Raw genomic sequence first — 16,118 nt, 5'->3', positions numbered from 1 at the left:
TGCCAATTTACAAGGGGATAATGTTTTTTTGTTTTGTTTTGTTTTGTTTTGTTTTTTTGAGATGGAGTCTCACTCTGTAGCCCAGGATGAAGTGCAGTGGCACAATCTTGGCCCACTGCAACCTCCGCCTCCTGGGTTCAAGCAGTTCTCTCGCCTCAGCCTCCCAAGTGGCTGGGATTACAGGCACCTTCCACCATGCCCGGCTAATTTTTTTGTTTTTAGTAGCGACAGGGTTTCACCATGTTAGCCAGGCTGGTCTCAAACCCCTGACCTCAGGTGATCTGCCCGCCTCAGCCTCCCAAAGTGCTGGGATTACAAGTGTGAGCAACCAGGCCCGGCAGGCAATCGTTTTTTTTAAATGTAATGTTGCAAGACTAAAAAAACACAAAAAACATCCATATAACTGTGTACCTGGATTTACCTATTAACATTTCTCCCTATTTATCATTTACTTTTTTTTTTTTTTTTGCAGAATTTAAAAAAATTGATACAGATCTTTGTATATATTTATGGGGTACATGTGATAATGCTGTTACATGTATAAACTGTTTAATGATCTAGTCAGGATATCTGGGGTGTCCATTACCTCAAGTATTTATCCTTCCTATGTTTTGGAGATATTTAAAGTCCTCTCTTCTAGCTATTTTGAAATATACAATACACTTGTTAACCATAGCCACTCTATTCTATCAAACATTAGAACTTATTCCTTCTTCAACTGTATGTTTGTACCCATATAATCAACCTCTTTGTATTCTGCCATCCCACCCACATACCTTTCCCAGACTCTGGTATCTATCATTCTATTCTCTACCTCCATGAAGTCAAGTTTTTTGGCTTCCACATATGAGAGAGTTTGGTTTTTTTTTTACTAACTTGAGAGTAAATTGCCTAAGTCATGATACCTTATTCCTAAATACTTCAGTGCCTATTTCCTAAGAATGACGATATTCTTTTACAGCCTGTTATCCAGCTCCATGAGAGAATTTGGCCCTACAGAAAATGACTGAGTGACTATTTTCTCCTCTCAAGGATGTACTTAGCCGGTATCCGATGCACAGGAGAGAGGCTAATCCCTCACATATAACAGATGCTTCAGGGCATAAGGACTTACTTCTGCAGACTCAAGTTGAGAAGAACTGCCAGTTTTTTTAATAACTACAGTTATCGATAATAATATTTTCTAATCTACCTTCCCAATTCCAGTTTTGTAAACTGACCCAATAATATCCTTTATATTGATCTTCCCCCTCCAACACAGGATCCAGTCTAGAATCAGATATTTGATTGTTGTATCTCTCTTTGGTCTCCCTTAATCTAGAACATTTCTACAACTTTTGTCTCTTATGATATTGACATTTCTAGAGAATATAGTCCCTTTCTGTGAAAGAACATTATTCATTTTGAGTTGGTCTGATGTTTTCTCATGATTAGACTGAGACTAAATATCCATGGGGCAGATTACTAACTGAAGAGGTGTTGTGCCCTTCTTAGACCATCACTTCTGGATGCCCATGATGTTCATCTGTCCTTTATCCGTGGTGCTAGTTTTGATCATTTGGTCAAAGTTTTCCCTAGTTTCTCTACTATTTAGTTACTACTTTCCCATTTGCATTTAGCATGCAATTTGGATGATTTAAAATCATCCAAATATCTTGGTCTCCAGTTTTCCCCTTAAGTTAGCATCCATTAATGATTCTTGACCAAACCACTCTTCATTTTGCCACTCTAGCCCTCTCTCCATATTTACCAGCCAGCATTTGGCATCATACTGTAAAGGCAAGTCCTTCTTTCTCCCGTTTATATACCTATGTATTATTGGTATGGACTCACAGACTCCTAGTTTTTTTTTTTGAGACAGAGTCTTGCTCTGTCACCCAGGCTAGAGTGCACTGGCGTGATCTTGGCTCACTGCAACCCTCGCCTCTTGCGTTGAAGAAATTCTTCCACCTCAGCCTCCTGAGTAGCTAAGACTACAGACATTCGCCACCATGCCTGGCTAATGTTTTTTGTATTTTTAGTAGAGACAGAGTTTCACCACGTTGGCCAGACTGCTCTGGAACTCCTAACCTCAAATGATCTGCCTGTCTCGGCCTCCCAGAGTGCTGGGATTACAGGTGTGAGCCACGGTGCCCGGCCGACTCCTGGTTTTTCTGTTGGTCTATAACTCATTAATATCCTGAATTAGGTGGTGCTCAAACTGTCCCAGATTTTGCCAGTGGGTGCCTTTTCAAACTGGCCCATGTGTCTTTTTCAACATGCCATCTTTTTTTTTTTTAAAGACTGCCATACGTTCTGGCTTATCTTGTATTCATCCTGTACCAGCCCTAGAATCAGCTATTTCTGAGAAATCCTAGTTTCTTTAAGTGGGGAATTGCATAAAACACCAAGGTCTTGGAACCGGGTATCCTCATTTGCTTGAAGGCCCTCTCAGTAGAGCTAGGAAATATATGCACTTACGTATACACACATATATATACACACATGCACACTAACACACATATCTACCCATACACACACGCACACTAACACACATATCTACCCATATATACACACATGCACACTAACACACATATATACCCATATACACAGCAAATTACTGCCTCCTTTTGGCATACTTTGAAATATTTTTTATAATAAAGTTAAAAAAAAAAAAAAGCAATTCTGAAACTTTCAGCACCAGTAAAATGCTGCAACTGCCTTGTAAAAAAGCACATACCACTATGCCATGACTTTGACAACACTCCCATCCCAGGCCTTGCAATAGGAGAATGTGCACTGACTGCTTCTCAGATCACTGATTCCACATCTTGGGGTGAGGATGGAGGGACAGATTTGCTCACTCAGCCCACAAGAATCACTGGGTATAGCATACCATGAATTCTCTCAGTGTTTACAGAAAACTGAAGCATCTAAATGTTTTCTTCAGGACAAGAAAATGCCTTAGGACTAGATGATATTTTAGTTTTAAGACCAGGATATCAATCAGGCATTTGCATTTATTTAGGATTTATTTATGAATTACCTGTCTTATAAGTGGATAGAAATACGAATAAAACTTTGGAAGACTGAGATAGAGTTCCAAATATAAGGAAATATCTGGAGGCTGTTCAAAATTCTGAAAAAAATTGTCGAAGAACTGACATACAACCTATAAATCACCAGTAAAGACAGGAGTTAGCTGGGTGCAGTGGCTCACACCTGTACTCCCAGAACTTTGGGAGGCTGAAGTGGGAGGACTGCTTGAGTCCAGGAGTTCAAGATCAGCCTGGGCAATATAAGGAGACCCCATCTCTACAAAACAAATTTTAAAATTCATTGAGTGGGCCAGGCACGGTGGCTCACACCTGTATTCCCAGCACTATAGGAGGCTGAGGCAGGTGGATCACTGGAGGCCAGGAGTTTGAGACCAGCCTGGCCAACATGGTGAAACCCCATCTCTACTAAAAATATAAAACTTAGCCAGGTGTGGTAGCGGGTGCCTGTAATCCCAGCTACTTTTAGGGAGGCTGAGGTTGCAGTGAGCTGAGATCGCACCACTGCACTCCAGCCTGGGTGACAGAGCAAGACTCCATCTCAAAAAAAAAAAAAAAAAAAAAAAAAAAATTCATCAAGTGTGGTCCCTGCTACTCAGGAGGCTGAGGTGGGAGGGTCACTTGAGCTCAAGGCTATAGTGATCCACCACTGCTCTCCATCCTGGGTGAGAGAGACCCTGTCTCAGAAAAAGAAAAAAACAAAAAAACACTATGGGAGAGTCCAGAGACATCTGCAGAGCAAACATGGTTTCAGATCTATAGGGTTAGCAAAACTTTGGGGCTGGGGTGAGGGGTGCAGGGAGGATGGAGCAATAGTAGTTATGAAGGTATCAGATATTACTACAATACAGAAATCCTAAGGACAAAAGGGCTTAAAATTTTTCTAGTAGAAACAGGAAGGACCTTGCAATATAGTAAATACTTACACATAATGCTACAGGAAAAACCACTGCAAAGCAATTTTTTACTCTTAGAAGTAACTAAAGATTATCACATATTCCCTTACTACCCCATGCAGATACTAAACTAAGAACCCTAATGTGCTTGTATTAACTCAAAGACAATCTTTCACACTTAAATGTGTAAATTCTTAATGTACAGAAGTTTCTAAGTGGTGTTTTGTTTGAAACCTTTACCTCCAAAGGTAACAGGGATCCCAATAGGTGTTCTCAATTACTACTACAGTTGTTTGCTGAACTCTATAATGATTTTACTTATTTATTTAGGAGTCACCTGGGAAAGGTTAACACTTTAACACAACCACAAAACATCCAGAAAAGCCTAATTTTGGTCCTATTGATGGGGAATCAAAAAATACTTTACCAGAAGTAACAGTCTTAAAAAAAGGAAAATAGGAGCCTAAAGAGAGAGAACAACTAAATGTAATATGGTATCCTGGATGGAATCCTGGAACAGAAAAACCGTATTAGCTTAAAAATAAGAAACTGTGGGCCGGGCGCGGTGGCTCACGCCTGTAATCCCAGCACTTTGGGAGGCCGAGGCGGGCGGATCAGGAGGTCAGGAGATCGAGACCATCCTGGCTAACACGGTGAAACCCCGTCTCTACTAAAAATACAAAAAATCAGCCAGGTGTGGTGGCGGGCGCCTGTAGTCCCAGCTACTCGGGAGGCTGAGGCAGGAAAATAGTGGGAACCCGGGAGGCGGAGCTTGCAGTGAGCCGAGATGGAGCCACTGCACTCCAGCCTGGGTGACAGAGCAAGACTCTGTCTCAAAACAAAACAGTTTGCTCTCTTTATAACTGTCCACATAATATGTCCTGTGTGCCTAGTCCAGTGCTTCACATAGGCAGATGACTCTCGTCCCCGCCCCTTTAGGTCTTCCAGTCTCTCAAGTTTTTTTTTTTGGAGATGGAGTCTCACTGTCACCCAGGCTGGAGTGCAGTGGCATGATCTCAGCTCACTGCAACCTCTGCCTCCCAGGTTCAAGCAATTCTCCTGCCTCAGCCTCCCGAGTAGCTGGGATTACAGGCATGCACCACCATGCCTGGCTAATTTTGTATTTTTAGTAGAGACAGGGTTTCTCCATGTTGGTCAGGCTGGTCTCGAACTCCTGACCTCAGGTGACTCGCCCACCTCGGCCTCCCAAAGTGGTGGGATTACAGGCATGAGCCACTGTGCCCAGCTAATTTGTTCTTGTATTTTAGCAGAGATGCGGTTTCATCATGTTGGCCAGGCTGCCTGAGCTCAGGTAATCTGCTTGCCTTGGCCTCCCAAAGTGTTAGGATAATGGGCGTGAGCCACCATGCCTGGCCAAGAGAAGAGTTCTTAAACTTGCCATCTCATCAAGAGCCCTTAACATTATTCGTGGAAATACCCCTTTGGGATATTTTCAAAGAAAGCATTCAACCGTGGCTAAAGACAGAATACTTGGAAAGTGCCTACTCTAACTAGGAGTGCTCCCTTCTTATGAGTATTTCAAGAAAGGATGTGGTATTACCCTTTTGGAGAGGTTTTTTTTTTTTAATCTATCCTTTTGGAGATTTTTTTTTTTTTTTTTTTGAGACAGGGTCTCACTCTCAGGCTGGAGTGCAGTGGCACGAACATAGTTCACTGCAGCCTCAAACTCCTGGGCTCAAGTGATCTTTCTTGCCTCAGCCTCCCAAGCAGCTAAGACTACAGGCGCATGCCACCAGTTAATTTTTTTTTTGAGACGGAGTCTCACGCTGTTGCCCAGGCTGGAGTGCAGTGGCGCGATCTCGGCTCACTGCAAGCTCCGCCTCCTGGGTTCACGCCATTCTCCTGCCTCAGCCTCTTGAGTAGCTAGGACTACAGGCGCCCGCCACCGCGCCCGGCTAATTTTTTGTATTTTTAGTAGAGACGGGGTTTCACTGTGGTCTCGATCTCCTGACCTTGTGATCCACCCGCCTCGGCCTCCCAAAGTGCTGGGATTACAGGCTTGAGCCACCGCGCCCAGCCCCCACCAGTTAATTTTAAAAAATTTTTGTGCCGGGCGCGGTGGCTCAAGCCTGTAATCCCAGCACTTTGGGAGGCCGAGACGGGCGGATCACAAGGTCAGGAGATCGAGACCATCCTGGCTAATATGGTGAAACCCCGTCTCTACTAAAAATACAAAAAACTAGCCGGGCGAGGTGGCGGGCGCCTGTAGTCCCAGCTACTCCGGAGGCTGAGGCAGGAGAATGGCGTGAACCCGGGAGGCGGAGCTTGCAGTGAGCTGAGACCCGGCCACTGCACTCCAGCCTGGGCGACAGAGCGAGACTCCGTCTCAAAAAAAAAAAAAAAAAAAAATTTTTGTAGAGATGAGGTCTTGCTGTGTTGCCCAGGCTGGTCTGAACTCTTAGGCTCAAGTGATCATCTTGCCTCAGCCTCTCAAAGTGCTGGGATTACAAGTGTGAGCCACTGTCCCTAGCCTGGAAAGTGTTAACCCATAGGAACCTACTGATCACGAATGAATTCATTAAGATTACCATACGGAGAATACAAGAGTTAATACCTGAGACTTCACTTTTTGCACAGGTTACTAAATCCTGACTAGGCAAGAACAAGCTGCTAACTGCCCAAAAATCACACACCCAAGGAAGCATAAACATATTTTCTTAGTTGCAGCAGCCTTCCTTAAAGAAAATGGGTCAAGCCTCCCAAAACCTATTGGGGAATTGCTATTATGAACACCCATTTTTGGTGATCAGTATTAAAGTGGAAAGCAAATGAATCTCAACAAAAGCCCAAAAGAACAATGGTTAAAATCCTTATCCATTTCTTTCTGCAGAAATCCTATGCAGAAGCAACTATGCATTCTGATGGACATTCTGACATTATGTAGAATTTCATGTAAGTCAAATTTATGGAAGGGGGATTAAAAGGGAAATATTCCTGGCCGGGCGTGGTGGCTCACACCTGTAATACCAGTACTTTTGGAGGGTGAGGCAGGCGGATCACTTGAGGTCAGGAGTTTGAGACCAGCCTAACATGGAGAAATCCCATCTATACTAAAATTACAAAAAATTAGCTGGGTATGGAGGCATGCGCCTGTAATCCCAGCTACTGGGGAGGCTGAGGCAGGAGAATCACTTGAACTCGGGAGGCGGAGGCTGCAGTGAGCCGAGATTGCACCATTGCACTCCAGCCCAGGCAACAAGAATGAAACTCCCTCTCAAAACAAAACAAAATAAAACTAAAACAAATGGAACAGGCAGAGGCCGGGTGCAATGGCTCACATCTGTAATCCCAGCACTTTGGGAGACCAAGGTGGGCAGATCACTTGAGGTCAGGAGTTTGAGACCAGCCTGGCCAACATGGCGAAATCCTGTCTCTACTAAAATTAAAAAAAAATTAGCTGGGCATGGTGGCACATGCCTGTAATCCCAACTACTCAGGAGGCTGAGGCAGGAGAATCACTTGAACCTGGGAGGTGGAGGTTGCAGTGAGTCAAGATCGTGCTACTGCACTCCATCCTGGGCGACAGAGCAAGACTGTCTCAACAACAACCAAAAAGGAACAGGTAGTAAAAAGCAGTCAGAAGCTATTCTCTACGGTCTTACCAGCCAGCCCGTTCTAAGAACTTCCAGTTAGATAGGTTTTCTGGACAGCCGACACACTAAGATTGAATATTTTTTTTTTCGAGACAGAGTCTCACTCTGTTGACCACGCTGGAGTGCAATGATGCAATCATAGCTCACTGCAGCCTCAACTTCCCAAGCTCAAGTGATCCTCCCACCTTAGCCTCTTGAGTATCTGGGACCACAGGTGCACACCACCACCCCTGGCTTTTTTTTTTTTTTTTTTTAAAGAGATGGGGTCTCACTATGTTGTCCAGTCTGGTAGTGAACTCCTGGGCTCAATTCGTCCTCCCACCTTGTCCTCCCAATGACTTTTCATACCACAATTTTACCTTCTCCAACATAAATAGGTATCCTTATATTAGCTTAAGAAGTTTGTAACTAAATTTGTCACAGAAATGTCACCTGTTAGAGTTACTACTCAGTTTATGAAAGATACATTTAAAGTTATCAAAGAAGATTTTTATACAGGAAAAACTGACCACCTGATTCCTGTTTCAACCTAGGATTTAAATCACAGTTACTCTTTTCTCTGCAGATTGGCTTCAAGTCTTCTGATTATATCCAAGAAGGCTAGGATTACTCAAGTCAGTCACATCAACTGCTTGTCCATTTTCCTGATTGTTTTAAAGGAAAGACAAACATGGCTGTCCTGACTGCTATGACCAATTGGCCTACCACACGAATTAGGGTGGCCTCCTTTACAGATCCCTGGAGACACTAATGACTACAATAATGCCATTTTGTAACTAGTCAAGGTTATGAAGAGTCCACATGGGGCCAGATGCAGTGGCTCACACCTGTGATTCCAGCACTTTAGGAGGCTGAGGCAGGAGGATTGCTGAGGTCAGGAGTTGGAGACCAGCCTGGGCAATGTAATGAGATCCTATCTCTACAAAGAAATGAAAAAACAAGCCATGTGTGGTGACACACACCTGTAGTCCTAGCTACTCAGGAGGCTGAGGTGGAAGGATCACTTGAATGCAGAGTTCAAGGCTGCAGTGAGTTAACTGTACCACTGCACTCCAGCCTGGATAACACAGTGAGAGCCTGTCTCCAAAAAAAAAAAAAAAAATTCCACATGAAGTTAAACTAAGATAATTCAACATTCACTTTTACCTTTAACATGCATGTTTAACACTCATCAGTATCAAGCGAATGTTCTGAGTGTCTCTGCTTTTATTCCCTGTCCAACTGGCAGGTGACAGTCATTTAATAAGGAATCAGTGGCAAAATACAGGAGCAAAAGAAGAACAGCATAACGTATGTATCCTCTATAAGATTAGTCTATTTGGCCGGGTGCAGTAGCTTACGCCTGTAATCCCAGCACTTTGGTAGGCAGCAGCAGGTGGATCACTTGAGGTCAGGAGTTTGAGATCAACCTTACCAATATGGTGAAACCCCGTTTCTACTAAAAATACAAAAATTAGCTGGCCATCGTGGCACATGCCTGTAATCCCAGCTACTCAGGAGGCTGAGGCAGGAGAATTGCTTGAACCTGGGAGGCAGAGGTTGTAGTGAGCCAAGATCACAACACTGCACTCCAGCCTGGGTGACAAGAGTGAGACTTAGTCTCAAAAAAAAAAAAAAAAAAAGAGTCTGTTCACTTGAAGAAAAAATCATGGATCTGAGGCTGGGCGTGGTGGCTGAGGCCTGTAATGACAGCACTTTAGGAGGCCAAGGTGGGTGGCTCATGAGGTCAGGAGATCGAGACCATCCTGGCCAACATGGTGAAACCCATGTGTACTAAAATGCAAAAAAATTAGCTGGGCGTGGTGGCGCACGCCTGTAGTCTGCGGCTACTCAGGAGGCTGAGGCAGAGGTTGCAATGAGCCGACATCGGGCCACTGCACTCCAGCCTGGCGACAGAGCAAGACTCCATCTCAAAACAAAAAACAAAAAAAAAAGCCACATGGATTTGAATAGCGGAATGGCCTAAAACATTTCTATTTTGTATTTCAAGCAGAAGACGGCATTGCTAACAGAATAGCAGGTATTATATTCCTTAATAACTGGTGAACAAGTGCCTCTGGTGAAGAGAAAGTTGAATTAGCAGCACTGCCAGGTGATTTTTTTTTTTGAGACAGGATCTCTCTTTGTTGCCCAGGCTGTAGTGCAATGACCCGATGATGGCTCACAGCAGCCTCAAACGATTCTCTCACCTCAGTCCCCTGTCCCTCACCTCTGAGTAGCTGAGACTAGAGGCAACATGCCACCATACCCAGCTAATTTTTAAATTTTTTTTTGTAGTGACAGGGTCTTGTCATCCTGCCCAGGCTGGTCTTGAACTCCTGGGCTCAAGCAATCCTCCCATCTCAGTCTCCTTAACTGCTGGGATTACAAGTGTGAGCCACTACACTCAGTCAGGAGGCGATCATTTCTTTTTTTTTTTTTTGAGACGGAGTCTCGCTCTGTCGCCCAGGCTGGAGTGCAGTGGCGCAATCTCGGCTCACTGCAAGCTCCGCCTCCTGGGTTTACGCCATTCTCTTGCCTCAGCCTCCCGAGTAGTTGGGACTACAGGCGACCGCCACCTCGCCCAGCTAGTTTTTTTGTATTTTTTAGTAGAGATAGGGTTTCACCGTGTTAGCCAGGATGGTCTCGATCTCCTGACCTCGTGATCCACCCGTCTCGGCCTCCCAAAGTGCTGGGATTACAGGCTTGAGCCACCGCGCCCGGCCTAGGAGGTGATCATTTCTTAAGCCAATGGTTCTCAAACTTGAACCAGAGTCAGAATCCCCTGAAGAGCTTGTTAAATGCAGAAGGTTAAGCTCTACTCCCCAAGTTTCTCCTTTAATACCACTGGGAAGAGGCCTGAGATTTGTATTTCTAACAAGTTACCAGATGATGCTAATGCTAGTTCAGGGACCACACTTTGAGAACCATTGTCTAAACCACTTTTAAACCACAACTTTCAGGTGAGACCCCACTCTATAACCTCCAAAAGTCCTTCAACAGGATCCAATCACTTTAAAAATGCATACTTAGATACTACCAAGATATAGCTTTTGGTCTTAGGAATCTGGCCTAAAAAACAGACCAGCATTTACAACTTAGGGGCTCCAGACCCTCAGGGTAACAGGTGCATATGATAAACCCACTTATAACCATCCCACACTGAGGTTTAGGAGTAGGCCTGAAAGCACCCAATGTGACTCTAACTTGAGTTCCTAAGATATTCTTGGAATCACAATGAACATCATCTGAACCCCAAATAACAACTACGCATCCTCTGAGTTACTTGACACCACCAACACCATTTATCAAGTTTTCTAAGGAAGACTAAAGCCTTGATACTCAAAGTATAGTCAGTGGGCCGGGCACGGTGGCTCAAGCCTGTAATCCCAGCACTTTGGGAGGCCGAGACGGACGGATCACGAGGTCAGGAGATCGAGACCATCCTGGCTAACACGGTGAAACCCCGTCTCTACTAAAAAAATACAAAAAACTAGCCGAGCACGGTGGCGGGCGCCTGTAGTCCCAGCTACTCGGGAGGCTGAGGCAGGAGAACGGCGTGAACCCGGGAGGCGGAGCTTGCAGTGAGCTGAGATCCGGCCACTGCACTCCAGCCTGGGCGGCAGAGCGAGACTCCGTCTCAAAAAAAAAAAAAAAAAAACAAAGTATAGTCAGTGGACCAGCAACATGTGCACCACTTGGGAGTGGGTTAAAAAGCAGAATCTTCAGGACCACCCCTCCTTACCACTCAGAATTCCTTCCCCAAGGCCTAAACATGATTCCCCAGGCATATTAACATTTGAGAAACAAGCTGAACTAAAGATGTCTTAGCACAAAAGGAAACTCTGGTACATTATCCTGAAAAGCACCTGACCAAAACATCTGTACTTCTTCTACTCATGGGGGAGAAACAAAAACTCTTTGAGTTCTGAACAACAAACTACTAACATTATCGCAGAAAGCAACTGAACACTAAACTAAGAAGGATCAAAGGTTAAGGGGCCAATGTCTTTTTTTGACCCTGTAAGTAAACATACACACCTACAAGTTTCCACAGAATACACCACCTATTAAAAAAAAAAAGTCACCGGCCAGCTCACACCTGTAATCCTAGCACTTCAGGAAGCCAAGGTGGGCAGATCACCTGAGGTCGGGAGTTCGAGACCAACCTGACCAACGTGGAGAAACTCTATCTCTACTAAAAATACAAAAATTAGCTGGGCGTGGTGGCACATGCCTGTAATCCCAGCTACTCAGCAGGGTGAGGCAAGAGAATAGGTTGAACCTGGGGGACGGAGGTTGCCGTGAGCCAAGATCACGCCATTGCACTCCAGCCTGGGCAACAAGAGCGAAACTCCACCTCAAAATCACCAATGAGAACAGTTTCCCTTTACTGCTTCCAGATCTAGCCCATGAACTTGAAGTGGCAGAAACATCATTAGTCTATTTATTCCAGTAGTTTGATCTCAGTATATAGAAAAGGAAGAAGGATGGTTTGAGTATTATTCCAGTTGTGGAACTAACATATTTATTATAGTGCTAGTAACATATAATCATTTCAAGCTCTCTTTAAAGGGAGAAGACTTCGTTATCCCCAAGTCCCGCATAAAATTACTAGAGTGTTGAAAAACATGAAAGTACTACCCTAACACCGCCTAAACACTATCCTAAAATTGTCATTAACTAAATCCTCTTAAGAGTAGAAAGTAAACCTATTTCCAATTAATTTGGTAGAAAAGACTTAAATCTAAGCTCCACTGTCATTAAGCTAAAAAATGCTTTTAACCAGTTCTTCAAGGCACATTTATCTAAGTATGACAGAATTCTGAGGTTGGACTGTCAAAAATGGACAATACTGAGGTTCTTAATCTTTACTGCAAAGAAACATAAGTCCTACCCTAAGAAAGAGAAATTATCTTCCTAAAAATGACTTAAGCATAAAGATAGAAACATACACAAAGATGAAATATACTTTTTTTTTTTTTTTTTTTTTTTTTGAGACGGAGTCTCGCTCTGTCGCCCAGGCTGGAGTGCAGTGGCGGATCTCGGCTCACTGCAAGCTTCGCCTCCTAAGTTCACGCCATTCTCCTGCCTCAGCCTCCTGAGTAGCTGGGACTACAGGCGCCCACTACTGCGCCCGGCTAATTTTTTGTATTTTTAGCAGATACGGGGTTTCACTGTGGTCTCGATCTCCTGATCTTGTGATCCGCCCGCCTCGGCCTCCCAAAGTGCTAGGATTACAGGCATGAGCCACCGCGCCTGGCCGAAATATACATGTTAACCTCTGATCAGTGTGTGAAAGTGATTCAAAAGCCTCTCTGCCTGGACTCTACCAGTAGACAACCGGTTAGAACTTTAGTTCAAAAAGTACTGGAAAGGCTGGGTGCGGTGGCTCACACCTATGATCCCAGCACCATGGGAGGCTGAGGCAGGTGGATCACCTGAGGTCAGGAGTTCCAGACCAGACTGACCAACATGGAGAAACCTTGTCTCTACTAAAAATGCAAAATTAGCCGGGCATGGTGGTACATGCCTGTAATCCCAGCCACTCGGGAGGCTGAGGCAGGAGAATCACTTGAACCTGCGAGGCGGAGGTTGCAGTGAGCCGAGATCACACCACTGCACTCCAGCCTGAGCAGCAGGAGCGAAATTTCATCTCAATAGTAATAATAATAGGGCCGGGCGCGGTGGCTCAAGCCTGTAATCCCAGCACTTTGGGAGGCCTAGACGGGCGGATCACGAGTTCAGGAGATCGAGACCATCCTGGCTAACACGGTGAAACCCCGTCTCTACTAAAATACAAAAAAAAAAAAAAAAAAAATAATAATAATGATGATGATGTACTGGAAGGGGCCGGGCTCGGTGGCTCACACCTATAATCACAGCACTTTGGGAGGCCGAGGTGGGTGATCACCTGAGCTCAGGAGTTTGACACCAGAAACACAGTGAAACCGTCCCTACTAAAAATAAAAAATAAAAAAAATAGGCCAGGCACAGTGGCTCACACCTGTAATTCCAGCATTTTGTGGGGCTGAGGCAGTTGGATCACCTGAGATCAGGAGTTCAAGACTAGCCCAGCCAACCTGGCAAAAACCCATCTCCACTAAAAATACAAAAATTAGCTGGGCGTGGTGGCGCATGCCTGTAATCCCAGCTACTTGGGAGGCTGAGGCAGCAGAATCACTTGAACCCCAGAGGCGGAGGTTGCAGTAAGCTGAGATAGCACAACTGCACTCCAGCCTGGGCGACAAGAATGAAACTCCGTCTCAAAAATAAATAAATAAATAAAAATACAAAAACAAAATTAGCTGGGTGTGGCAGCGTGCGCCTATAGTCCCAGCTACTTGGGAGGCTGAGGCAGGAGAATCACTTGAACCAGGGAGGCAGAGGTTGCAGTGAGCCAAGATCACGCCACTACACTCCAGTCTGGGCGACAGAGCAAGACTACGGCTCAAACAAAACAAAACAAAACAAAACAAAACAAAAAGTACTGGAAGGGGGCTGGGCACAGTGGCTCACACCTGTAATCCCAGCACTTTGGGAGGCTGGTGCAGGTGAATCACTTGAGGTCAGGATTTTGAGATGAGCCTGGCCAACATGGCGAGATCCCGTCTCTACTAAAACTACAAAAATTAGCTGGGCATGGTGGCGCATGCCTGTAGTCCCAGCTACTCGGGAGGGTGAGGCAGGAGAATCGCTTGAACCCAGGAGGGGGAGGTTGTGGTGATCCGAGATTGTGCCACCGCACTCCAGCCTGGGCAACAAGAGCGAAACTCCGTCTCAAAAAATAAAAACAAAAATAAAAAAATAAGTACTGGAAGATTTCCATTTCACTTCATTTGATGGCTTTTCTCCATTCAGAATTCACCTGTCACCATTTCAGGAAATGAATCTAAGTTGTGAAACACTACTCTAAACATTCTCAGGTTTGAGAGAAATATATTTGGGAAGACATATTTGGCAAGACCAAATCTGAATGTGGAAAAAGTTTTCTATCAGCTCACATGCTGTCATGCCAAAACAGACCATCCTAAGACAGCAATCAACCAAGAACGCTTTACACCTGAAAACATTTCTCTTACAGCAGTTTTCTTCAGTGCTGAAAATGAATATTAAGCTGACAGCATTTGATACTTTATCAAGTAGGTAAGAGTAGTGCACCAGTACATAAACAAGGGCTGGCTTTAAAGCATTAACCAGTCAGTATTCCAGGAAGCCAGGGACAATTAGCCATGTTAGAGCCATGACTGAGGCCTGGCACAGTGGCTCACCCCTGTAATCCCAACACTTTGGGAGGCCAAGGTGGGCGGATTGCTTGAGCCCAGGAGTTTGCCTGGGCAACATGGCGAATTCCCATCTCTATAAAAAATACAAAAACTAGCCGAGCGTAGTGGTGTACGCCTGTGGTCCCAGCTACTCAGGAGACTGAGACGGGAGGATGGCTTGAGCCCAGGAGGTCCAGGCTGCAGTGAGCCATGATCGCACCACTGCACTCCAGCCTGGGCGAGAGAATGAGGCCCTGTCGCGTGCAAAATAAATAAATAAATAAATAAAATTAAAAAATTTTTTTAAAAGTCCATACTAAGGATATATGGATGTGGGCCCAATTAGGATATAACCGTTCTTGTCGTCAGTGTCCCAACTGCTTCAACACTGTTAAGCAAGTTTTATGGGAACCAGTCTGATACATTTTAGGGACCGAGAAATGAATTTACAATTCGAGTCCTGTCAACCTCTTCAGAAACATTCAGTAGCCAACAAGACATGTACTGAAGCAAGATCCTTAATAAATATGACTTCCTCTCTCTCCCAAAAGCAGTCATCTGGACAAGCAGTTTAAACATCTCCAGTTTTCAGCTAGGGGAAATGACTGAAGCCTTACTTTTTTGAGTCCATATCCAATTTGTAATAGAAAGTAAAAAAATAGGATTGAAAAATCCAGTTACCCCACCAAGCACACTCAACAGCATTCCTATGAGGAATCTGCTTCTTAAGGAAACATCAATACAGAGGACACTAATTTTGTGGCGCATCCTAGAGCTTTAATCCTCAGAGTACAGTATGTAAATCAATAACATACCAATTACATAGCTGTTACAGAACTTACAAAGTATACGGATCTGCAATTTAAAAAAAATCTAAGCCTACATTCCCTTCACCTAAAAACCTCTTAAAGCAAATTCCAGCTTAAACTCTGGGTATCTGCACTTGCAGAAAAATGTTCAAAGTAATGCTCTACTAAATTTAGTTAATATTTAGTCCATGTAGTGAGTCAGAGTGAGATTACCACTTAATAGGAATTAAATGGTTATACAATGTTACGAACTTCCCCACCTAAAAGAAACACTATTTCATTAGTGGCAAACCCTACTTTTGTATAGCGATGGGGGCATTTGGAGGCAGGTGGCTTCTTCAGGTCAAGGAAAGTATCTCCATTTTCTGTTTCACCCACACTTCTCCTATCCATGGCTCCTCGGTCTACAATGCTCTGCACCTGGAAGATAAATCGGCACAAAATTGTCACCGAGAACAGTAAGTTTTCAAAAATCTTGGCTGTTTCTTCAGAGGCTGAAACGTTTTAACCTCTTAAAACA

General features: G+C 44.3%; 1 protein-coding gene across 15 annotated transcripts in view; it reads right to left on the bottom strand.

Moving 5' to 3' along the window:
• The window catches only part of EIF4ENIF1 (eukaryotic translation initiation factor 4E nuclear import factor 1), a 65,919-nt gene that overhangs the window by 40,202 nt on the left and 9,599 nt on the right, over nt 1-16,118 (bottom strand). For all 15 annotated transcript variants that reach the window (XM_065522241.2, XM_065522242.2, XM_045363780.3 and 12 more), the window contains exon 2: nt 15,896-16,018. In XM_065522241.2, coding sequence (XP_065378313.1) covers nt 15,896-16,018 — 123 coding nt within the window. The remainder of the gene's footprint in view (nt 1-15,895; nt 16,019-16,118) is intronic.

Source organism: Macaca fascicularis, chromosome 10 (assembly GCF_037993035.2).
Source record: "Macaca fascicularis isolate 582-1 chromosome 10, T2T-MFA8v1.1".
NCBI classification, from domain to species: domain Eukaryota; kingdom Metazoa; phylum Chordata; class Mammalia; order Primates; family Cercopithecidae; genus Macaca; species Macaca fascicularis.
The sequence above is the reverse complement of the archived record's forward strand: the minus strand, read 5'-3'. Positions and strand labels throughout refer to the sequence as shown.